Source organism: Mobula hypostoma, chromosome 2 (genome assembly GCF_963921235.1).
Source record: "Mobula hypostoma chromosome 2, sMobHyp1.1, whole genome shotgun sequence".
Taxonomy (NCBI): domain Eukaryota; kingdom Metazoa; phylum Chordata; class Chondrichthyes; order Myliobatiformes; family Myliobatidae; genus Mobula; species Mobula hypostoma.
Window position 1 is genome coordinate 84,730,199 of NC_086098.1, and position 22,896 is coordinate 84,753,094.

Sequence of the window (22,896 nt, forward strand, 5' to 3'; positions counted from 1 at the left end):
AGCATCCCTGGTATGCAGGGTGCGAAGCAAGGAGGATAGGCTAAAAGTACCTTAAAATGCAGTACAGAGAGAGAGGTGTAATGAAGAAAAGTAATGACAGTGAGTGTCAAGGCATGAGAGGAGGGTGGAGAAAGGGGGAAAGGAGTGGGTTTACCTGCCTATGTCCCGAGACTAACTTTCAGTTAAATGCAATCATTTCCTGCAGGTGCTAGATATCCAACATCTACAAGTAGGCTGGTGATAGTTGAAACCAGGTGAGGGGGAAAGTGGAGGAGGGGTGGATGAAGTGAGAAGCTGGAAGGTCATGTGTGGGAAAAGATAAAAGGTGCTGAGGAAGGAATCTGACAGGAAAGGAGAGTGGACTGTGGGAGAAAGGGAAGGAGAAGAACCAGAGGGAGGTAGGAGGTGATGGGGGGGGGGGTTAGGAGAAGAGAAGGGGTGAGGGGGAGCCAGAATGGGAACAGAAGAAGAGAAGGTGGATGGTGGAGAAATTGCTGGACATTAGAACTTGCCATAATGCCATCCAGTTGGAGGCTACTCAGATGAATAAGAGGTGTTGCTTCTCCCACCTGAGAGGAGGCCATGGAGGCCAGTTTGCACTCAGTTTATAAGGGAGATCATTCAAGTGTCTGCAGTCTGTGTGAATGTGGGGTGGCATTGCAATAATAGGGAACTACATTTTGTTAATGGAACCATGAATTTGGAGTTTGATAGGTGAAATACACACTCAGAAATGGTGATGGGAATACTGGCGAAGAAATCATTAATAACAAAGGCAGGAAAATCAGCAGTGGGAATCTGAGTCAAATTAACAGGGATACATGATGTACCAAAGACTGTAAAAGCAGCAACGGAGTTAGTGAAATTAAAATAGGTTTGGTTCTCATTCAGATTTAACTTGCAAATTGTTTAAAGTAATTTCCAGTACACACTTGTAAAATAATTGTTACTCTGGATCTGATTAAGCCCAAAAAATCACAAAGGTATAAAGCACACAATAATTTTAAAAGAACACAATAAATATAAATATAGCTTGAATACAGAGATTGTCTGTACGTCCATAAAGTGACGCGAGGCACAAGAGTGTTTGTACATAAGGTGACTGACAGGAAATGATAAAATAGTGGTGGTGGGGGTTGTGGAAATTTGAGTTAGTGGCTGAAGGTGTTATTCAGCCTTAATGCTTGGGGGAATGTAAATGTTTTTGACTCTGGAGGTCCTGGCATGGATGTTACGTAGCCTCCTCCCTGATGGGAGTGGGACAAACAGTCCATGAGCAGTGAGGGATCCTTCATGATGTTAATGGCCCTCTTCTGGGACCTTTCTGTATATATGTCAGTGATACGTTGAGCAGATCAGGGCCCTTGGTGATAGTTAGATAACTAGCAATTCAGAGTGATGTGGGCAGCAGGGTAAGATGGAATGCAAAGATACCATAATCATCTGCAGTGGATTTTTTTTTAACTTTAGCATAAAACTCACTGCCATGTTCATTCCAACTCTTATTGAGCTGGCTTTGAGTGAGCCAAATCTGTAGACTGGCTTGATAAAATTTATTTTAGCTTAAAGGCAACATACTTACTTCATAACTGTCAGTCAATTAAAGTGCAAACAAGGCTTTGTTCCAATTATCTGGAAGATTACTTTAATCAGAAGCTCGTTTTAAACTCCCTGTGGAATGCTTATTGCAATGTACAACTTGCATTTCTGCAGAGTTCCTTGTATACTCGCGAGAGCCTTTACAGGACTGTAAAGTAGGGAGTGCATACAGCCAAGAATGAGGGCTTCCACAAAGCCGACTGCTGAGGTCCTGAGGAGAAAACTAATCCAGAAATAAATCTTTGGAACAGTTACTTGAGAGGATGATGTCTGTATTTGAGTAACTAATCCACAAAAGTATAAAGGATGGCAAAATTATTTGTCTTTATGGTGTTTCCATGGAAACACAAAAATCCACGTTTCCCAGTAATTTATTATCAGGTGGTTGTTCTGAACAGATTTAAGTTACATCTGCCTGTGGACGAGTGACACCAACTGAAATTTTTTCCCAAATCACTGTACCTACAAGATGTCTAAAATAGGGCAAATCAGAAAATGAAGCATAAATGTAGGACTTTGTTGCTGGACTTTATAGGCGAGGGTTAGTAGGACTTGAAATGCTTATGGTTCAGGGGCAAAGATTTGAATGTGCTTTATCAGGCCCATTTTGTCAGTGTACACTCATACTCAGTGGCCACTTTAGTAGTACAGGAGTGGAACCCAGTGAGGTCTTCTGCTGCTGTAGCTCATGTACTTCAAGGTTCGATGTGTTGTATGTTCAGAGATGCTCTTCAGCACACCATGGTTGAAATGCGTGATTATTTGGAGTTACTGTTGCTTTCCTGTCAGCTTGAACCAGTCTGACCTTTCTCCTCTGACCTCACTCATTAACGAGGCATTTTCGCCCGCAGAGCTGCCGCTCACTGAATTTTTTTTTTGTTTTTCGCACCATTTTCTGTAAACGCTGGAGACTGTTGTGCAGGAAAATTCCAGGAGATCAGCAGCTTCTAAGATATTCAAAATGCCCCATCTGGCAACTACACTCAGTGGCCACATCAAATTATGAAAGTCACTTAGATCACATTTTTCCCGATTCTGATGTTTAATGTGAACAAAATCTGACCCTCTTGACCATGTCTGCCTGCCTTTGTGATTCAAGTTGCAGTCACATGATTGGCTGATTAGATATTTGCATTAATGAACAGGTGTACCTAATAATCTGGCCACCGAATGTATTTAAGCTTAGGAAATGTGGACTCTTCTTATGTATTTAAAAAAAAACATTGTATTAAATTACTTCCAGCAAATTGCACTCTGAAATGAATTTTTAAGTGGCACAACAATGGTCATTAGTTGCTTATCGTCTGGACACAAGTTCCCACTGACTATTCTGTGCCATAATTACTATGAAAGGAAGCCCAGTGTTGCTTCTTAGTGTTAGCAGCCTTATGGAATCAGAAGTGATGATAATATTGCAGTGTATCACATCACAGTGACCATTTTGAATGCAAAAAGGGAGTTAGTTGTTGTTATTGTTTTAAAAACATGCATGTTTTTCATTTGTCTGGGGTTAGAGATGAAAGCAGTAAAGAGGATGAGGATGAAGAGGGTGAGGAAGATGAAGAGGAGGACGTTGGTGATGATGGTGAAGAGAGGGAAGATGAAGAGGAAGAATTTGAGTGCTACCCACCAGGAATGAAAGTCCAAGTGAGGTATGGCCGAGGGAGGAACCAGAAGCTCTATGAAGCCAGCATTAAAGATTGTGACGTGGAAGGTGGAATGGTCCTCTACCTAGTGCACTACTGTGGCTGGAACGTGAGGTGAGTTAGATGTATAAATCACATACAGAGTTGTTAAAGGGAAAGGTCAATGCAAATTTAAATTTTTCCATTAAATTGATCACTTATCTTCCCTCTCTTCTCTAATAGTCATGTTATAAGAACATAGAACAGTTCAGCACAGTACAGGCCATTCAGCCCACATTGTGCTGTCCTTTTAACTTACTCCAAAATCAGTCTATCTCTTCCCTCACATGTCGCCCTCTATTTTTCCATCATCCATGTGCCATCTAAGAATCTAGTTTCTGCCTCTACCACGGCCTCAGGCAACACATTTCATGCACTTATCACTTGCTGTGTTAAAAAAAAAAGAAAAGAAAAGAACAACAAACTGACCTATCACTGACATCCTCCCTATACTTTAATCACCTTAAAATTGTGTCCTCTCATATTAGCCATTGCTATCCTGGGGAAAAGCAGCTGGCTGTCTACTCTATCTATGTCTCTTATCATCTTATACACCTTTGTCTCTTCTCATCCTCCTTTGCTCTAAAGAGAAAAGCCCTTGCTCACTTGATGTTTTCTCGTAAGATGTCTATAATCCATTAAATCTTCTCTCACCCTCTCCACAGCCTTTATATCCTTACTATAATGAGTCGACCAGAGTTGAAAGCTTTCAGAAGCTATCCTTCTATTTTGTTGATTTCCTATAGTGCTTTGGAATTTGTGTAGGACTTGCATTTTCTGCAGACATAGTGATTTGACCTCTGTTGGAATATTTTACCACCCCTTCAGGTAGTTGGTGCGGTTGCACTTTAGGTTTTGATTCCTGTACTCGAAGCATCAGTGCAATAACTTAGAGAAATTTACCTAATTTTTCAATTGTATTTACCCCACACTTTCCACTGCTATTGGCTTAATGTTCAAATGGTCTTGCTTTAACTGGGGTGCTTATACTCAACAAAGGAGACAAGGAAACTGCGTACCACAGAAGCATTACTTATTTGACTTAAAGGATTCAGCAGATGCTGGAAATCTTCAGCAACACATGCAAAATGCTGCAGGAACTCAGCAGGGGAATAAACAGTCAGTGTTTTGGGCTGAGACCATTCAGGACTGGAAAGGAACGGGGTAGAAGTCAGAATAAGAAGGTGGGGGGAGGGGAAGGAGATCAGATGGACAGGTGAGACCAGGTGAGGAAGGTGGATGGGTGGGATGGGAGGTGCAAGGTGGAAAAAGTAAAATATTAGAAAAGAAGGAATCTATTAGGAGAGGACAGTGGGTCATGGGAGAAAGGGAAGAAGGAGGGGCACCAGAGGTAGGTAATGGGCAGGTGAAGAGAAGAGAATGGGTGCGAGGGAAACCAGAATGAAGAGTGGGAAAACAAGTTAAGATAAATGGGGGAGGAATTAGCAGAAGTTAGCAAAATCAATGTTAGTGCCGTCAAGTTGTAGGCTACCCCGACGTGATATGAGATGCTGCTCCTCCAACCTGAGGATGGCCTCACCATGGCAACAGAAGAGGCCATGGATCAACATGTTGGTATGGGAAGGGGGAGAAGAATTAAAATGGGTGGCCATCGGGAATAGGATGACTTGCATCTGATTAACCAATGACAACTTGCATTGAAAGCAGCATCTTTCATGTGGGAAGAACATCCTAAGACATTTCACGGGAATGTTATCAAATAAAACCAAGAAAACTAAGTGGATGGTACAGAGATGTCCAAAAAAAATATGTCAAAGTGTTTTACAATGTCCTGGAGAAGTAGACAAAATTGAAGAATTGTTTGCATTAAAATTGAAGAATTGTTGCTATTATAGAACTTGGGCAGCTACAGCCACTGCTCCCTGGAACAAAACACAGAACATTACAGCACAGCACAGTACAGGCTCTTTGGCCCATGATACAAACCAGGGATGTATGTGGAGTCATGTTCAGAAGGTCTTGGAAATTTGTCTCTGTGGCTTTAGATTATGTTAAATAGATGGGAAAAGATCATAAGGATGAGCCCTGGACATGAGATAAATGTCGTACTGAGCATTTGTATCATCCAATTAGAATCAGTGATATAAAAGCTAAAGCAGACCTCTGGCATATCCACCTTGGGTTAGGTAAACAGTGGTTATGAGAGGTAGTACCTTATTACCATAACACTGTGGTACCCTTTCAACCTCAGAAATCAGCACAAATTTAAGTGTTGCTCTATGGCTGCAGTAAGAGAGGGAGCAATCCATCCAATCTTTCATAAACTTTAATCTTAACATTTACAGGAATGAGTAGTTGAATTTCAAAGGGAGGTAATAGTCACTAAGTTATTGCAGCAGTGACTAAAAATTAAGCATATAAAATGCCTCGCAAATTTTAAATTCAGACAGAATAGTGCAATCACTTGAGTCGAGTATGATGGTTTCCTAAGGGTTTGTCTATTGGTGGGCCCTCAGGTGCTGCACAGGTAGAGCAAATAAAAATTCAACCAGGCTACAAGAGGTAAAACTAACATTGGTGTTTAAAAGCTTGGTCAAAGAGAAATGTGTTAAAGGAATCCTTCAGAGAGGTTTGAAGGGTTTGGTCTGGGGGAGTAAAGATAGACCCACCAATTTTTGAGGTGAAGTTTGGAAGTGGCAATGTAAGTTGGTGTGGGGCTGGAGGCCAGAGCAGTGGACCATTGAGATCATGTTGAGTCATGGCCATGGCGAGGTTTCAACATTAGAATCTAAATATTAAAGTCTGGGAGCACGAATGGTAATGCATGAATAGAACTTGTTATGAGTTAAGATGCCAGCACAGAGCATTCAGTAAGTACATGTTTACACAGCAGATGGTTATGTTATGCTAGTACTTCTCATTACAGTGGTAATGCCCAGGGAGGGGACTGCTAAGGGTTTATGTCTAGCAATTCAGAGCTCCTTGTGCTCAAATTTGGTCTCTGTCTGAAATGTGTTGTAGAATCTGTATTGAGGATGGGTGAAAGTGCAGGTTGTATTTAGCTGGCCAGACCTAACTGAGAGAAGTAGTTCACCTCCATGTTACACTCACTTTCAGCAAAAGCAGGAGTGGAAATTTACAGGGCAGAATTAAAATAGAGATGAGACTAGGGAGCAAAATTTCCGATTCCTGTGGTCACATTTAAAGATCTATTTTACAGAACACAGCGGATGTCTTTGTTTCACTTATTCCTTCCCACCACAACCTGAATCCCAACTCACACAGTTTTCCTTGGTTTTGTGACCATCTGTCAATAACAAATTTGAAAACCACCAAGAAAAACTGATTTTGCTATATTTTGTTAAAGCCATTTGGCAGCGTGGTTGTTTCTGAATCCTGGCCTGTTCCCTTTGACAGTGCCATTTTCCTGCTTGGGCTGTTCACTCATTTCAAATGTTCTTTTTTTTGTAAAAAGAAAAATACCTATGCTTATTTCAACCAATGAATCTGGGAGAGACTTTTCAAAGTATTATTCTTTTTTTTTTACTGTGCATGGGCACTTAAAGAAAAGGCCATTTGAAATGAATTATGCTCTTTTCTTCCACATTGAAATATTGTCATTGTATAGGACCATATTGTCCGAACTGCATTTTGTCTTGTCAACAACTTTTAATATCCAGAGCAACACACACAAAATGCTTGAGGAACTCCACAGGTCAGGCAGTATCTATGGAGGGGAATGAACATACAATGTTTCGGGCCGAGACCCTTTATCAGGACTAGGGTCTCGGCCCAAAACTTCGACTGTTTATTCCTCTCCATATCTGTTGCCTGACTTGCTGAGTTCCTCAGCATTTTGTGTGTGGTACTCTAGATTTTCAACATATGCAGAATCTCTTGTGTTTTAATATCCATTTGTAATTGTGCCATGTAACAGGATTAAGCCTCTTTTTATTGTTAGATTATATACAGGACTGGTATTCTTTTGCCTTGATCATAATGTTCTGTTTGCTCTATGAGGTGGATTTGGCAGTCTCCACTTCTATTTGGCAACCTGCAATGAAGCTTGAATTCTTTAGTAGTACTGAATGTTCCACCTACTTGTGTTTATAATCTTCAGTGTGTCCTTCCAACACATGGTGTGACATTTTTTTTGTTTTTCAGGTACGATGAATGGATCAAGGCAGATAAAATAGTGCGTCCTGCAGATAAAAATGTCCCAAAAATTAAACACAGAAAGAAAATAAAGGTATGTGTATTGCTATCAGACACATGACATTTCAAGAAGATCTGTTTTTAAAAAAAAAACAACTACTAATATATTTAAATTGTATTCCTACATTGTGGTCTTGGCCCTGCTGAAACATAGTTAGATCCATGGATCAGCCAGCTTCATCATGGGCATCAGCCTCTGCAGCATTGAGGACATCTTCAAAAGACGATGCCTCAAAAAGATAGCATCCATTATTAAAGACCCCCATCATGCATGTCGTGCCTGCTTCTCATTGTTACCATCAAGGGGGAGATGCAGGAGCCTGAAGACATACATTCAAAGTTTCAGAAACGGCTTCCACCCCTCAGTTTTCTGAATGGACACACCTCACTATTTTTTTCTGTTTTTTTGCTCTCTCTTTGCACTACATATTTAATTTAATTAAATTATATATATATGTTTTATTGTTATAGTTTTTTATTATGTATTACAATGTACAGTTGCCACAAAACAACAAATTCCATGATAATATGCCAGTGATATGAAACCTAATTCTGATTCTGAAAGTGATACAAGTACAGGCCCTACAGGAACATAGATAGTGTAAGGAGTTTTTTTTTTAAGTTATCAGGACGGTACGTGAAATTATACTTGCAGACAAGGTACATGTATATTAAGGGTAGAAAATAACTAAGGAAAGAGTTGGGCACATTAAAGACTGGAGTGATAATCTGCGCACAGAGTTGGAGCACTGCGTGAGGTGTTAAATGAACTCTTCTCGGCTGTATTCACTATGGAGAGGGGCATAAATGGGAGGGGACGGTGAAATTCCAGGTCAGGTTACTGTTGAAAAGTCAACTATCTTAGCAGGTGTAAAGGGTGGCACAGCTAGTCAAACTGCTGTCTCATAGCTTCAATGACCCAGCTTCAACCCTGACCACTGAGTGCTGCCTTTGGAAAGGAATAAACAGTCGATGTTTCAGGCCGAGACCCTTCATCAGGACTGACTGTCTCGATGGTCTCAGCCTAAAATGTCGACTGTTTATTCCTTTCCGCAGATGCTGCCTGCTCTGCTGAGCTCCTCTAGCATGTTGTGTGTGTTGCTCTGGATTTCCAGCATGAGCAGATTCTTTTGTGTTTTGTGAGTACTGTCTTTGTGGTATTTACACGTTTCACTTTGACTACATAGGTTTCCTACTGATGTTTCGGGTCCTCCTAAATCCCAAACACACGTGTTGTTAGGTTAGTTGGCTGCTGTAAATTGCTAGGTGTGTTGCTGAGTAGTAGAATCTAGGGGGCATTGATAAGAATGTGGGAAGAATAGGTTACAGGATTAGTTGGAAATGGAAATGTTCTAACATAGAAACCCTACAGCACAATACAGGCCCTTACTGTAGAAATTACCGAGTGTTACCCATAGCCCTCTATTGCATTCACCTCCACCACTGTCGCTGGCAGCCTATTCCACGCACTCACCACTATCTGCTTAAAGAAAAAATTACCCGTGACTTCTCCTCTGTACCTACTTCCGAGCACCTTAAAACTGTGCCCTCTCGTGTTCTGTGAGCTGCCGGAAATTACTATCCATATTGTAAGGTAATATGAAATCTGTAGGCTCTGATCAGATATATTGCAGCCTATTCTGGGAGGTGATGGGAGAGAGATTACTGGGGTTCTCTCTTTGAAGGACTTTTTTTACCCAGAGCATGGGTGAAATCTAGAACTCTTTACCTCAGAGGGTGCTGGAAAAAGTATTTAGATGAACACATCAAGGCTTAGAAAGGGCTGAGTGCTAGAAAATGAGATTAGTATAGATAAGTATTTGACAACTGCCACATTTTAGAGTGCCCAGTGGTCTCTGGAGTTTTGTTTGCATCTTATACCCTGTGCATCTATACATGTTGTGTTATTAGTTTTATCTCAATTCTAAGCTGCAAGGTAATAAAGGTAAATTACAATGCTTATTTATAAAGGGTCTGATTCCTTGTGCTTTGATTTTAATACGTATTTTTAATGTCATTTTTGTCTAAAATTTCTATTACAAAGACATTTTGTGATGTATGTCGAGTTGTCCCACTTTAGGGAAATAAATACAGAGTAGAGTAATTTGTGAAGCAGCCGTGGGTTTTATGGTCTCCTGAAATTCTAATCAATTATTCCTGTTAGCCCCATCCTCTACCCCTCTTATCTATAACCCGTCACTGCACTGCACTGTAAACACTTTAATCCACTTCTTATAATGCTGTTTGCATTGTAAATACATGCTGGTGTTTTTGCACATTTTATTCCATATCCATACATTAACTTCCAACTTCATTTTTATATAATTCTTTATACTTTCTAATGGTTGAATGTTGTCTTATGTTGCATGTTGCACCCTGGCTAACACACCACAGCAAATTCCTAATACAATGGATTCTGGTTAATTGGGACTCATTGGGACCACTACATTTTAACCCAGTTAAGCACTTGCCCCAATTAGCCACAGTTTCATGGAAATAGTTAAAAAGATGTTTTAAAAAAAAGACAAACTACTGTTTAACTGGGTAACTGATTTGTATTTAGATGAAAAACAGAACAACTTAGAACACTATCAATGCTACTACAGTACTATAAAACTGTGTATTAGTTTCTAATGGTTATCGGCACAGGAATTAATGCAGTGTACACTGCCATGTTCTTTTGATTGACTGTAAATGAACAAAATCAGTACAGACATCTGGTTTAGATAATGGATCATCTTCAAGCAGCGCTTTTAACAATTGCCTTCTCCAAATCTTCTCTTTCATTGTAACATTCTAGTTGATTGTGTAGAGCGTGGCAAACTGGTTAGGGCGTTGGACTAGCAATCTGAAGGTCGTGGGTTTGAGCCTCGGCCGAGGCAGCCTGTGTGTCCTTGAGCAAGGCACTTAGCCACATAACGCTCCAGTCTACCCAGCTGAGAATGGGTACTGGCAAATATGTTGGGGGGTTAACCTCGTGATAGACTGGCGTCCTATCCAGGGGGGAGTCTCGTACTCTCAGTCACTTCACGCCACGGAAACTGGCATAAGCATCGGCCTGATGGGCCACAAGGCTCGTAACAGACTTTAATCTTTAATTTTAGATGATTGTTGATGTCTTTAAATTCTTTGTTGAATTGTTTCATTTTCCCTCCAAGCCTTTTCTGGTATCTCCAAGCCTGAATACTTAAAACTACAGTGAGCAAAGCAGTTCTGAGTTGTCTTTTTCTTATTTTTCACCAATTATCAGTGACAAAATCACTGCTTTTGAACACAAACATACACAAGTGACACTATTTATAAACTGTTCACTCCAGCACAGTGTAGTGTCTAATGGCCTCAGAAGTGCACGCATCTGACGCTAATTAGAAACTGTTTGGCAACTGTCTCCTGCCCTAATTAAGTAGCAGAGTGTCCCAAATAAACAAAGAGAATTGCAGCTATTTTCCTGATTATTTTTTGTTCTTTAAGTGTTGCCCCAATTAACTGGTGACCCAATTAACCAGAATCCACTGTGCATGTAAATGTATATTTCAAATGAAGTAGGCCCTTGAAGTCTTTTGCTACTTAGTTTGCATTTAGGACAGCTAAGCATCTATTCATCTGTGTTGTTATCAATTATATTTAAAACATGAATTGCAAGTTATTGGATATGAATTTGGTGTGTATGCTAATGTAATTCTATTTCAAATATCCATGGTAAAGGTAGGAATTGAAATAGGCTAATCAATCCTTCCCCTTTTTCCCCTGTTCATTCAAAGCTGATCTATATCCTAACTCAATATAATATCTTCATCCAATAGAAATATAGAGTGAGTTTGAGTTTGCCTATTAAGGATTAAGTGTTTACTGATAGCACCCATGCCCTGTATGGATTTTAAGTTTGTGGCCTAGATATAGCTGCTATCTGTTTATTAGCAGAATCTATCTATCTCTACATCCCTTTCTACTTAATTGTTGAGTCATTTTATCTCTTTCACAGTGGAGAGTTAAAAACTGAGTATATGCAAATTTATCAATACAAGCATTTCTGCAGTTGCTGAAAATCCAAAGCAACAAAGCAAAATGCCGGAGGAAGTCAGCAGGTCAGGCAGCATCTATAGGCGGAATGAAGAGCTGATGTTTTGGGCCCAGACTTGATGAAGGGTCTCGGCCCGAAACTTCGTCTGTTTATTGCTTTCCCTAGAGATGTTGCCTAACTTGTTGGGTTTCATGAGCAAATTTATTTTCATTGTAGTTCTGAGAAGATGCTGTGGAACCTTCATTGTATCCTCTCATAGGCTGGGTAATCTTGCCTGAAGTACAGGGCCCAAATTGAATTTTACAGTACAAATGCAGTTCTGTTAATTTTGCACAAAACTAACTTTGGATATAGGTTAATCGATAAGATATAGTGGTGTCTGTTTGAAAAATATGTTTGGCAAAGAAGGGAATCTTGATGTCCATCTGTATTTCAGAGCAAGATAGATAAAGAAAAGGAAAGGAGTGATAAAAAAGATAAGGAAGATAAATCTCCCAGCAAGTCTGTGCGCGTCCGTCGGTTCTCTAAGACCTCAGCTCACGCTGTGTCGTCGGACATTACTCCAAAACTAATTGGCACTGGAGCGAGGAGCTGTGAACAGGACATTTCTATAGCAGCCTCTTGCATTACCAATGGAGTGCAAGGTAATAACTTCTTTTTGAAAAGAGGTGCATGAAAGTTGAGCAGTTTCATACTTATTGAATGGATTATATTGCTTGATTAAAACTGCATGATGTTTACTAAAAACTTCACCTCAGGCACTAGCAAACAATGTTGATATACAATAAGCTTCTGTTTGGTTAAAGAGCAATGCACCCATATGAATTTCACTGCTAATGTTATTTACAAAATGACCACGAACAGGTTCACAAGAATTATCCCAGGAATACATATGAGGAGTGGTTGATGGCTCTGGGCCTCGACTCGCTGGAGTTTAGAATGAGTGGGGATCTCATTGAAACCTATTGATTTCAAAGGCCTAGAGAGGGGTTGTGAAGAGGATGCTTCCTATAGTGGGGGAGTCTAGGTCCAGAGGACACAACCTCAGAATGGAGAGACGTCCATTTAGAAAAGAGATGAGAAGAAATTTCTTTAGCCAGAAGGTGGTGAATCTGTGGAATATATTGCCACAGGCAGCTGTGGAGGCCAAGTCATTGGGTATATTTAAAGCGGAGATTGAAAGGTTCTTGATTAGTCATGGTGTCAAAGGTTACAGGGAGAAGGCAGGAGAATGAGGTTGAGAGGGATAACAAGTCAACTGTAATGGAATGGTAGCAGACTTGGACTGAATGGCCTAACTCTGCTCCTATGATCTTATCGACTTGAGACTGATTTCAAAGCAAAAGTTCGACTCTGGTGAGTGGTGGCCTTGCCATGATATGTGTAGGTTATAGTTTGCATACCTTACCATTGTTTTCTGGGCAAGAAAATCATAAATTTGTGTCACACTCCAGAGACTAGTGGATAATCTAGCAAACCTCTGCCTCTATAGGGGTGTGTTGTACTCTCCTTTGGCAGAAATATTAAACTAAACCCCATTAAACCCCTCAGGCAGTTGTGAAGGATCCCAGTCAGAAAGAAAATGAATGGTGACATGTATGTACTTTGATAATAAATATACTTTGAAGCACTATTTGGAAGAGCATGTGAGCTGTTTCCCTAGACATCTACCTGTTTACCAACATCACAAAGTCAATGCATTTGGTCACTTATCTCATTTATGGTTGCAAGACTTTTCTGGACACCAACTGTCTGCTGTACAGCGTTGTCTGACCACGGTAGCATAGCAGTTAGTGAATGAGTTTAGTACAACAGCTTTGAGATCAGTGTTCAATTCCAGCCACTGGCTATGTTCTCCCCCTGACCGTATGGGTTTCCTCTGGTTGCTCTGGATTCCTCCTGTAATCCAAAGACCTATGGTTAGGGTTAGTGAGTTGTGGACGTGCTATGTTGGTGCCACAAGTGTGGTGACACTTGTGGGCTGCCCCCAGCACAGCCTTGGTCATTGACGTAAGCCATGTATCTCCCTGTATGTTTCGATTTGTTGATGTACATGTGACAAAAATATCTTTATACATGAATAAGGTACTGGGATTGGTAACATGTATGTGATAAAACATACAGTTAGGGTTAGTGAGCTGTGGGCATTCTATGCTGGAAGCATGGCAGTACTTGGGGCTGCCCAGCACAATCCTCACTGATTTGATTTGATGCAAATGACACGTTTCACTGTATGCTTCGATGTACATGTGACAAATAAAGCTAATCTTTAAATCTTGAACCTCAAAAGTTCTTCACAGCTGTAAAGCCCCTGGGAAATTCTGAAGTTGTGGATGTTGTCTGTTAATACAAATTTTCTTGTCACCAACCATACGTGACTTGCTGAAACGTGAATGTGTAAAACAGGAATAATTAATCATCTGCTGGATACATCTGATAGCAAGGATTTGAAGCATTGATTGGTGCCCAGTGTGAGTCTGCAACCACTGTAATAATCTATACATAGAATTAGAGGGTAGAATGTTCCAAACAGTTGTACCAAAATGAAGCCACACAAGGAAATGGAGGTGGTGGGGGGGAGAAGATTGGACAAAAATGGAGAGAAGCGAAGCGCTGTGAGAAATGCTTGGTGTTGATGTAGAGAAAGAAAGGGATATACAAAGTTCAAGTTTATTGTCATTCAACTGTACAAGCATTTACTTCTAAATGAAATAATGTTCCTCTGGGACCAAGGTGCAATACACAGTTCATATATCACATACAGCACGTAGAATAATATCAACACAACAATATTAGCAAATAATTTTTAAAATCTGTAGATGTACAAGTCGACATAAAGTGCATATACAATGTAGAGTTAAATACACAACAGTATTTTTGCGACTGGTGCTGATGTGTGCTGAGTGGTAGCAGGGTGTTCAGAAGTCTTACTGCCTGGGGGAAGAAGCTGTTACCCAGCCTAACAGTTCTCATTTTCGTACCATGTACCTCCTGCATTATGGTAGGAGCTCAAAGAGATTGTGGGACAGATGGGAGGGATCCTTGACAAGACTGGGAGTTCTGTGAATGCAGTGCTTCTGGTATAGGTTCTGGATGAGGGGGGGAAAGAGACTGATATACTGGTGGTAGAAAAAGCATGGGAGACATATTTGAACAGAAGGGGTGAAAAGATTTCTTCAGTCATTTATAACTTAAATCTCTAGACAAGAGATTCTCTAGGCATTGCGTAATACTTTGTTCCAGATCACTTCCTTTGTAACTTATGTGGAAAATAGGTATTTGGCAAAAGTTATGTGTAGCTGTCCCTCATTATATCCTTGGTCCCTTTGCTAATTGGTTAATTATGATCTGTGTGCTAGTAGTTACATACACCTTGTAGTGTGTAAACTAGAGAAAGGGTCAAGTGAAATGTACTAAACATGCACACCTTTGCGTCTTCCTTGGAAAGCTGCAAGATTCATTATTTTTGAATTGGTTATTAGCAAGTAGCCAGATGACTGCACCCAGCAAAACATGACCAATATCATTGGTATTTTAATATGTTATTAGTCGATGTGAGTGGGTGTGAAATGTCGTCAGCACCGGGTTCAGATTCAGATTTACTGATCATATGTACATCTAAACATAAAGTGAAATGTGTCATTTGTGTTGACAACTAATATCACCTAAGAGTGTGCTGTGGCTTTTAGGGAAAATGGCATGCCTCTTGGCCTTAATATCTGTATATTTGACTGTTTTTTAATTGTTAACAGGCTCGGAGAATTCTGAGGAGAGTGATGATGATGACCATAGTGAGGCCACTTGGAGGAAAGGCACTGAAGAGGATGCGTCAATTGAAGAAAGCAAAGAGCCAGCCCCCAAGTGTCAGCGAAACCATCCTGTGGCTGGGCTGCAGAGTACCCCCCCAGCTGGCACCAAACTGGCAAACCTATCAGACTCTCTAGACTGGACGAGAAGGGGCAAATGTTCTGAGGAGGAGGAAGTGGAGGAGGATGAGGATGAGGAGGAAGGAGAGGAGTCCACGAAACTGCTGATGCAGAAAGAAGGGGGTGAGAGGCGTGCAAAGTCACATCTGAAACGTGCCAGGCGGAGAAAGGTGGGTGCCGAAGACTGGGCGAAAACAGAATCACCCGGTCACAAGGGAGAGAGGGTGAAGGGCAAGGAATCTCCCCTCCACAGCACAAGCAGCAACAGCAGCTCAGATGAGGATGAAGAAAGAACTGACATGAAACCTGGCTCCAACAGAAAGCATAATGGACTGCAGGAAAAGAGGAAACCACTGCACATGACTCAGCTCTACTCTGGCTTCTCAGAAGTGCCTGAGAAACGAGTCAAGCTTATAAACAATTCTGAACTAAGGGCTCAGAACACAAAAGTAAAGGACCGAAAAGATGTGTGGTCAAGCATCCAGATCCAGTGGCCTAAAAAAGTTCTCAAGGAGCTCTTTTCCGACTCTGACACCGAGACCACATCATCCCCACCTGTGGCCCTGGAGGAAGCAAAGCCTGAGGCGCTGCCTGAGATGCCGAAAGAGGAGGAGAGGCTGCCTCATGGGGAGGCAGAAACTGCTGCACTGGTCATCTCCCCTGTCAAGCCAAGCGAAGAGAAGCCAGCTGAGAAAGTGGACAAGAAGGGTGAGCTGCCCAGCAGTGGCAGCAACTCTGTACTCAATACTCCACCCACCACCCCCGAGTCTCCTGCTTCTGTCACTGTAACCGAGGCGTCCCGGCCACAACCCAATGCAGTGATCCCTCAGAGGCTGGTCCCAAGCCAGGAGGAAGTCCAGAGCATTAAAAGTGAGACGGACAGCACCAATGAGGTTGATAGTATGACTGGGGAACTGCAAGAGGGACAGTCTGAGGGTAATGTCTCTCCAACGGGGTTTGACGCCAGTATTAGCTCAAGCAGTAGCAATCAGACAGAACCAGAGCATAAGGAGAAAGGTAAGGAGTGCTCAGAAACAAATTTGCTATTGCAAAGAATTCAGCTGGAGACATGCGGTTTAGTTTTAATTTACTGACTCTGCATGTTTGATGGGAGGAATGGCCTAATTCTGCTCCTTTGTCTTATGTGAATGTTTATGTGTGCACATGAGTGCATAGGGGTGTGAGCATGTGCACATGCATGTGTGTGGTAGAGTGTTCATTACCATTTATTTACTGCTTAAAAAATCTTTTATAAATTGCTTGTGTTTGTTGTTCCAAAGCTATCTGGATTACCACAGGAGGCAAATGAATTTGTGCCCTGGGTGTGTGGTAATACAGTGGATTATGGTTAACTGAGACACTTCAGGACCAGTACATTTTGGTCCAAGTAAGCGTCTGCCCCAATTATCTGAAGTTTCATGGAAATAGTTAAAAAGGTATAAAAGAAACAAGCTACTATTTAACTGAGTAACAAATTATGTATTTAAATGAAACACAGAATAAATAAGAACAATATCAATACTACTACAGTACTATAAATGTGTGCCTTGGTTCCTAATAGTTACCGACAGAGGAATTAATGCGGTGTACGCTGCTCTGTTCTTTTGATTGACAAAATAAGCAAAATCAGTGCATATATTGGACTGCCTTCAAAGTGCTTTCAATGATTGCATCCACCAAATCTTCATTTTAATTGTAATGTTCAAGATGGTGGTTGATACCTTCAAATTTTTCATAGTTCCTAACTTGAAGTAGTGAAATTATTTCGTTTTCACTTCCAGCCGTTTCTGGCATCTCCAAGCTTGAATGCTTGAAATTGCAGTGAACGAAACAGTTTGGAATTGTCCTACTTTATATTACTTGCTAAATATCAATGACAAAAATCACTGTGTTTTGAACACAGACACATAAGTGACACTATCTATAAACTGTTCACTCTGACCACAGTGTAGTGCCTAACAGTCATATGACATGCATGTGACTGATGTTTGTTAGAAAATGTTTGGCAGCAGTTTCTGACCACAATTGGCATAGTGTCTCAAATAAACAGAAAATCCTGGTTATTTTCTCGATTAGTTTTTGTTCTTGGAGTTGTCCCAAATAAGTTCGATTTGATCATTGACTGGCTAGAGGTTGTGGTAATGATATTTGAATTTGATCATTGATGGGCCAGAGTTTGTGGTAAAATTATTTACATCTGATCTTTAATTGGTAAGAAAATGAAAATGGATTGTGAGCAAATGGGACAACAGTGCAGGTGTAAATAAAATGCAAAATATTGATGATGGTCTGTAACCAATAATTTTAGAATATGTTTACACTAATTTTTGCAGTTGTGGTAATTATGTATATTACACTGAATTTTATTGCTTGCATAAAAATTATTTCCCATCATACAGGCAAAGCAGCATTTATTGCCTTTCCTATTTTCATGATAAGGTGGTAGTGAGCTGCCCTTAACCAGGGCAATCCACTCAGTGACAGGGTCAGCTTACAGCGTCCAGAAGTTTGGTCTAGTGGCAATGAAGGGACGGCAGTATTTATTTCCATATCAGAATAACGTGCTGTCAGAGGGGAAGCTGCAGGTGGAACTTGCACGTCTTTGATGGCTCTAGGTCTGTCCTCGCTGCACTTCTATTGAAAGGCCGAGAGTGGATGTGGAGAGAACATTTCCTGTAGTAGGGAAGTCACGGACCAGAGGGCACAGCCTCAGAATAGAGGGATGTCCATTTAAAACAGAGATGAGGAGGAATTTCTTTAGCCAGGGGGTCGTAAATCTGTCGAATTCATTGCCAAAGATAACTGTGGAGGGCAAGTCGTTGAGTATATTTAAATAGAGGTTGATAGGTTCTGGATGGGTGTCAAAGATTATGGGGAGATGGCAGGAGAATAGGGTTGAGAAGGATAATAAATCAGCCATGATGGAATGGTGGAGCAGACTCAATGGGCTGAATGGCCTAATTCTGCTCCTATTGTTGTGTTTTGTAACTCCAAAACAAAAAAACTATTTGAAAGCAAAACGATGGGAGCGCAGGAGAACGTGATTTAGTTTCAGTTTTGCTGCACATGTGACATGATGGCGTGATAACATGCCATTCCCGTACTTTTGCATATAACCTGTAATGCATATTTAAATAAACAGGAATGCTTAATCAAACAATATATGTACAATATTATTGAAATATGAAATACAGGATACCTATGTCTCATGTTCTTATGGTCTTATGCTCCCTGCTCTTGTCATCCTCTTTCCATAGAAGTCTCAGGTGTGGGTTGTGCATTTGAGGAAGCTTTGAATGCTTGTTGCACTGCTTTTATATCCTCTAAGGTTTTCATACATTATGTTTGAATATCTTTATCTTGAGTCAGGGCACCTTCACCCAATGATAATGTGACCATAAGACATAGGAGCAGAATTGGGTTATTCAGCCCATTGAGTGTGCTCTGCCATTCCATCATGGTTGATCCCTGATCCCACTCAACCCCACACACCTGTCTTCTCGCCATATCCTTTGATGCCCTGACCGATCAGGAAACGATCAACTTCCACCTTAAATCTCTGCATGGCCTTGGCTTCCACCACAGTCTATGGCAGAGCATTCAATAGGTTTCAGTAGGTACATTTAATGTCAGAGAAATATTTTACAATATACATCCTGAAATTCTTTTTCTTCGCAAGCATCTATGAAAACAGGAGGGCCCCAAAGAATGAATGACAATTAAATGTTAGAACCACAAACCCCCCCCCCAGTTCTCTTCTCCACGCACAAGCAGCAACAAGGCACTAACCCATCCCCACCAGCAAAAAATCATCAGCGCCCTCCACCGAGCACTCAAGCGTGCAGCAGAGCATCAATCAAGACACAGACTTGCTGGACCCCAAAGACTACTTGTTCACCCAGTAATTCGACATACCACAGGCTCTCTCTCTCTCCCCCTAATAAGGGAGAAAGAGGTGTCACTGTTTCATAGCAAGAAGGGAGACATGACAAACAACTCGCTGGTTTACGATGTTAAAAGTCTGTTCCAGCATTCTACGGGTTTACTACTCTCTGGCTAAAAAAAAATCCTCCTTGCCTCTGTTCTAAAGGGTTGCTCCTCAGTTTTGAAGCTGTGCCCTCAAGTTCTGGGTACCCCCACCATAGGAAACATCCTCTCCACATACACCCTAGCCATACCTTTCAACATTCAGTAGGTTTTAATGAGATTCCCCCTGCATTCTTCTAAATTCCAGTGAGTACAGGCCCAAAGCTGCCAAACGCTTCTCATTCCTGGAATCATCCTCATGAGCTGCCTCTGACTCTCCAATGACAACATATCCTTTCTGAGATTTGGGGCTCAAGACTGTTGACAATACTCCAAGTGCGGTCTGACTAGTGTCTTATAAAGGCTCAGCATTATCTTCTTGCTTTTGTATTCTATTTCCCTTGAAATAAATGCCAACATTGCATTTGCCTTCTTTAGCACAGACTCGACCTGTAAATTAACATTCTGGGAGTTTTGCACAAGGACTCCTAAGCCCCTCTACACCTCTGATGTTTGAACCTTCTCCCCAGTTAGATAATCTGCACTATTGTTCCCTTTACCAAAATGCATTATCATACATTTCCCAACACTGTATTCTATCTACCACTTTTTTGTCCATTCTTCCAATTTGTCTAAATCCTGCTGCAATCGCATTGCTTCCTCAGTACTACCTACCCCTCCACCTATCTTCATATCATCCGCCAACCTTGCCACAAAGTCATCAAGTCCATTATCTAATCATTGACAAACAATGTGAAAAGCAGTGGTCCCAGTACTGACCCCAGAGGAAAGATGCTGGCATGGATAGCGGAATGGCTGACAGACAGGAGGCAGCAAATGGGAATAAAAGGGGTCTTTTCCGGTTGGTTGCCGGTCACTAGTCATTGGCAACCAACCAGAAAAGGCCCCTTTTATTCCCACTCGCTGCCTCCTGCCTTTCAGCCATATCTCTATCCATGCAGTATTTTTCCTGTAATGCCATAGAATTTTATCTTATTAAACAGCATCATGTATGGCACCTTATCAAACGCCTTCTGAAAATCGAAGTAAATGACTACTGCCTTTCCTCTGTCCACCCTGCTTGGTACTTCCTCGAAGAACTCTTAACAGATTTGTCAGGCAAGATTTCCCTTTTTAGAAACCATGCTGACTTTGACTATTTTGTCATTAGTCTCCAAGGACCTCAAAACCTCATTCTTAATAATAAGTCTCCAACTCTTTCCCAACCACTGAGGTTCCAGTCCTCTGGGACCATGCCATAATCAAATGATACTGGAAAGATGATGCCCAATGCATCAGTTACCTCTTCACAACCTCGCTGAGGACTCTGGGGCGTAGTCCATGTGGCCCAGGTGACTTATCCACTTTAAGATCTTTCAGTTTGCCTAGCACCTTTTTCCTTTGTAATAGCAATAGCACTCACTCCTTCCTCTCTGGAAGACAGATGCAAAGTACCCATTAGATTGATCTGCCATTTCTTTGTCCCCCATTACTACCTCACCAGCAACACTTTCCAATAGTCCAATATCAACTCTCACCTCCCTTTTACTCTTTATATAACTGAAAAAATGTTGGTATCCTGCTTTATGTTATTGGCTAGTCTGCCCTCATATTTCATCTTTTCCCTTCTTATAACTTTTTTAGTAGCCTTTTGTTGGATTTTAAAAGCTTCCCAATCATCCAACTTCCTACTCACCTTTGTTACCTTATGTGCCCTTTCCTTGGTTTTTATGTAGTCCTTAACTTCCTTTGTCAGCCACGGTTGCCTACCCCTGCCATTTGAGAACTTCTTTCTCTGTGGGACATGTCTATCCTGCACCTTGTGAACTATTCCCAGAAATTTCAGCCATCTCTGCTCTGTCGTCATTCCCTCTAGTATCCCCCTCCAGTCTACCTAGGTAAGCTCCTCTCTCATGTCTCTGTAATTCCCTTTATTCCATTGTGATACTGATACATGTGAGTTATATTCTCCCTCTCAAATTGCAGTATGAATTCAGTTGTATTATGATCATTGTTTCCTAAGGGTTCCTTTACTGTAAGCTCCCTAATAAGATCTGGGTTATTATTACACGATACCCAATCTAAGATAGTCTTTCCCCGAGTAGGCTCAAGCACAAGCTGCTCTAAAAAGCCATCCTGTAGGCATTCAACAAATTCCCCCTCTTGCAATCTGATACCAACCTGATTTTCCCAATCCCCTTGCATATTGAAGTCCCCCCTTACAATTGTGGCATTACCCTTATTACATGCTCTTTCCAGCTCCCTTTGCAATCTCAACCCCAACACCTTGGCTACTATTTGGAGGCCTATATATGATTCCCATGATGGTTTTTTTACCCTTGCAATCTCTTAACTCCACCCACAAAGATCTAACATTCTCTGACCCTATGTCACCCTTTTCTAAAGATGCAATTCCATCTCTTACCGACAGAGCCACACCACTGCCTATGCCTTCCTGCCTGTCCTCTTGATACAAAGTGTATCCTTTGATGTTAAGCTCCCAACTATGGCTTTCTTTCAGCTACGACTCAGTTATGCCCACAATGTCATACTGACTAATCTCTAATTGCTGCACAGGTTTGTCCACCTTATTCCAAATGCTACGTGCATTTAAATACAGTACCTTCAGTCCTGCATGAATTTTGCCTCTGGTACAATTTAACTCTTTGCCCTGTCTGCATTTGTACCCAATCATTCGCTTGTCCTTCCATACATACATGTTGCACCCATCATCTACTTGTAAACCTGGCTCATCCTCAGCTCTATCATCCTGGTTTTTATCTCCCTGGCATCAGTGTAAACCACTCCCAGCAGCTCTAGTAAATAATAATTCAAAGCTGCTTGACAAGATAAGAACAGAATTAGGACATTCAGCAAATAAAGTCTACTCTGTCATTTATTCATAGCTCATTTATTTTTCCCTCTCAACTCCATTCTCCTGCCTATTCCCCATGACTTCTGACACTCTTACGAATCTAAAACTTGTCAATCTCAGTTTTAAATGCTGTCTGTGACAATGAATTCCAAATATTCACCACTCTCAAGAAAGTCCTATTCATCTCTGTTCTAAAGGAACATTCTTTTATTCTGAGGCTGTGCCATCTGGTCCTAGACTCTCCCACCACCGGACTCATCCTCTCCATGTCCACCGTAACCAGGCCTTTTAGTGTTCAGTACTTCTCAATAAATTGCCCGTCCCCCCATGCTTCTCAACTACAATGAGTACAGTTCCAGAGCCACCAAACATTACTCATGTGTCAACTCTTTCAACATCGGAATCATTCTCGTAAGCTAATTATCAACTTTCTCCAGCATCTTCCCTAACATATGGGTCTCAAAACTGCTCACAATACCCAACTAATGCCTTGTAGAGCCTCAGAATTATATTTTAGTGTTTGTATTCTAGTCCTCTCAAAATCAATGTTAATATTGAATTTGCTTTCCTTACTACCTGCCAGTTAAC

General features: G+C 41.2%; 1 protein-coding gene across 3 annotated transcripts in view; it reads left to right on the top strand.

Moving 5' to 3' along the window:
• arid4b (AT-rich interaction domain 4B) overlaps positions 1-22,896 on the top strand; it is a 152,778-nt gene that overhangs the window by 102,350 nt on the left and 27,532 nt on the right. For all 3 annotated transcript variants that reach the window (XM_063039623.1, XM_063039617.1, XM_063039624.1), the window contains 4 exons: positions 3,114-3,359; positions 7,410-7,494; positions 11,918-12,125; positions 15,234-16,424. In XM_063039623.1, coding sequence (XP_062895693.1) covers positions 3,114-3,359; positions 7,410-7,494; positions 11,918-12,125; positions 15,234-16,424 — 1,730 coding nt within the window. The remainder of the gene's footprint in view (positions 1-3,113; positions 3,360-7,409; positions 7,495-11,917; positions 12,126-15,233; positions 16,425-22,896) is intronic.